The 2,172-nt window shown below is 41.1% G+C and overlaps 1 protein-coding gene across 1 annotated transcript in view; it reads left to right on the plus strand.

The window, feature by feature from the left end:
* The first annotated feature begins 1,900 nt into the window (after positions 1 to 1,900).
* The window catches only part of LOC124009449 (cell surface glycoprotein 1-like), a 1,343-nt gene continuing 1,071 nt past the window's right edge, over positions 1,901 to 2,172 (plus strand). Inside the window, exon 1 of the mRNA XM_046321261.1 lies at positions 1,901 to 1,905. Coding sequence (XP_046177217.1) covers positions 1,901 to 1,905 — 5 coding nt within the window. The remainder of the gene's footprint in view (positions 1,906 to 2,172) is intronic.

Raw genomic sequence — 2,172 nt, forward strand, 5'->3', positions numbered from 1 at the left:
CATGCATGACCTCGGACACCCACCCATGCCCCACAAGACTTGCCACAAGAAGTCTCTTCACAGTCCAGAACAGACTTTGGGAGGCACACAGTACTACATAGAGCCATGACTACATGGAACTCTATTCCACATCAAGTAATTCATGCCAGCAGTAAAATTAGATTTAGAAAACAGATTAAAAAAACACCTTATGGAACAGTGGGGACTGTGAAGCAACACAAACATTGGCACACACACACACACACACACACACACACACACACACACACACACACACACACACACACACACACACACACACACACACACACACACACACACACACACACACACACACACACACACACACACACACACACACACAAAAAAAAGAACATACGCACTATACACACATAGATTTAGTACTGTAGATATGTGGTGGTGAAGAAGGGCACAAGGAGTGTTTGGAAATCTGTGAATTAATTGTAATGTTTTAAAATGGTATAAACTGCCTTCATTTTGCTGCACACCAGGTTTGCTGCTTTGGCAGCAGCTAATGGGGATCCATAATAGATACAGATAACAAATGTTATCATGTGTTTGTATGCACGTGTCTGTGCCTATGTTTGTGTTACTTCACAGTCCCCCGCTGTTCCATAAGATCTATTTTTAACTGCTTTTTAAATCTGATTCTACTGCTTGCATCAGTTACCTGTAGTCATGGCTCAATGAAGTACTGTGCGCCTCCCATAATCTGTTCTGGACTGGTGTCATGTCTTGTGGGGTATGCATGGGTGTCTGAGCTGTGTGCTAGTATTTTAAACAGACAGCTCGGTACCTTCAGCTTGTCAACACCTCTTACAAAAACAAGCAATGAGGAAGTCAATCTCTCTTCACTTTGAGCCAGGAGAGATTGACATGCATGTCAGTAACGTTAGCTCTCCGTGTACTTTTAAAGGCCAGCTGTGCTGCCCTGTTCTGAGCCAACTGCAATTTTCCTAAGTCCCTCTTTGTGGCACCTGACCACACGACTGAACAGTAGACTAGGTGCAACAAAACTAGAGCCTGTAGGACCTGCCTTGTTGATAGTGTTGTTAAGAAGGTAGAGCAGCGCTTTATTATGGACAGACTTCTCTCCCATCTTAACTACTGTTGTATCAATATGTTTTGACCATGATATTTTATTGTCCAGGGTTACTCCAAGCAGTTTAGTCACCTCTATTTCCACGTTATTCATTAACGAGATGAAGTTGAGGTTTAGGGTTTAGTGAGTGTTTTGTTCCAAATACAATGCTTTTAGTATTGGAAATATTTAGGGCTAACTTATACCTTGCTACTCATTTCGAAACTAACTGCAGCTCTTTGTTAAGTGTTGCAGTCATTTCAGTTGCTGTAGTAGCTGACGTGTATAGTGTTGAGTCATCTGCATACATAGACACACTTGCTTTAATCAAAGCTATTGGTATGTCATTAGCAAAGATTGGGGGCCTAAACAGCTACCCAGGGGAATTCCTGCTTCTACCTGGATTATATTTGAGAGGCTTCCATTAAAGAACCCCCTTTGTGTTCTGTTAGACAAGTAACTCTTTATCCACATTATAGCAGGGTGTTTAAAGCAATAACACATATGTTTTTCCAGCAGCAGACTATGATCGATAATGTCAAAAGCTGCACTGAAGGCTATAACATAAGAGCCCCCACAATAATTTTATCATCAATTTCTCTCAGCCAATCATCAGTCATTTGTATAAGTGCTATGCTTGTTCAGTGTCCTTCCCTACATGTGTGCTGAAAGTCTGTTGTCAAATAGCATTGTATCTGGTCAAACACCATTTTTTTCAGAAGTTTACAAAGGGTTGGTAATAGACAGATTGGTCAGCAATTTGAGCTAAAGGGGGCTTTATTATTCTTGGGTAACGGAATGACGTTAGCCCCCCCCCCTCAACCCCACACCCCCTCAACAGTCTTTACTCTGCCTCCACCCCAATGGACATGTATTTATGAATCACTGTTACAGTTGTTATAATGTATATATTACTATTTCTATTTCTATTGTTGTTTTTTAATACCATTTTCATTATTTGATTTCTCTTAGTCTCTTAGCATGATGGAGCTCAGAGCCTAAGATTTTCACTGTACCTGCAACCCCAGTACATGTGACTATTAGACACTCTGAATCTCTGAATCTCCTTC

This window comes from Oncorhynchus gorbuscha, linkage group LG22, assembly GCF_021184085.1.
Source record: "Oncorhynchus gorbuscha isolate QuinsamMale2020 ecotype Even-year linkage group LG22, OgorEven_v1.0, whole genome shotgun sequence".
NCBI classification, from domain to species: Eukaryota; Metazoa; Chordata; class Actinopteri; order Salmoniformes; family Salmonidae; genus Oncorhynchus; species Oncorhynchus gorbuscha.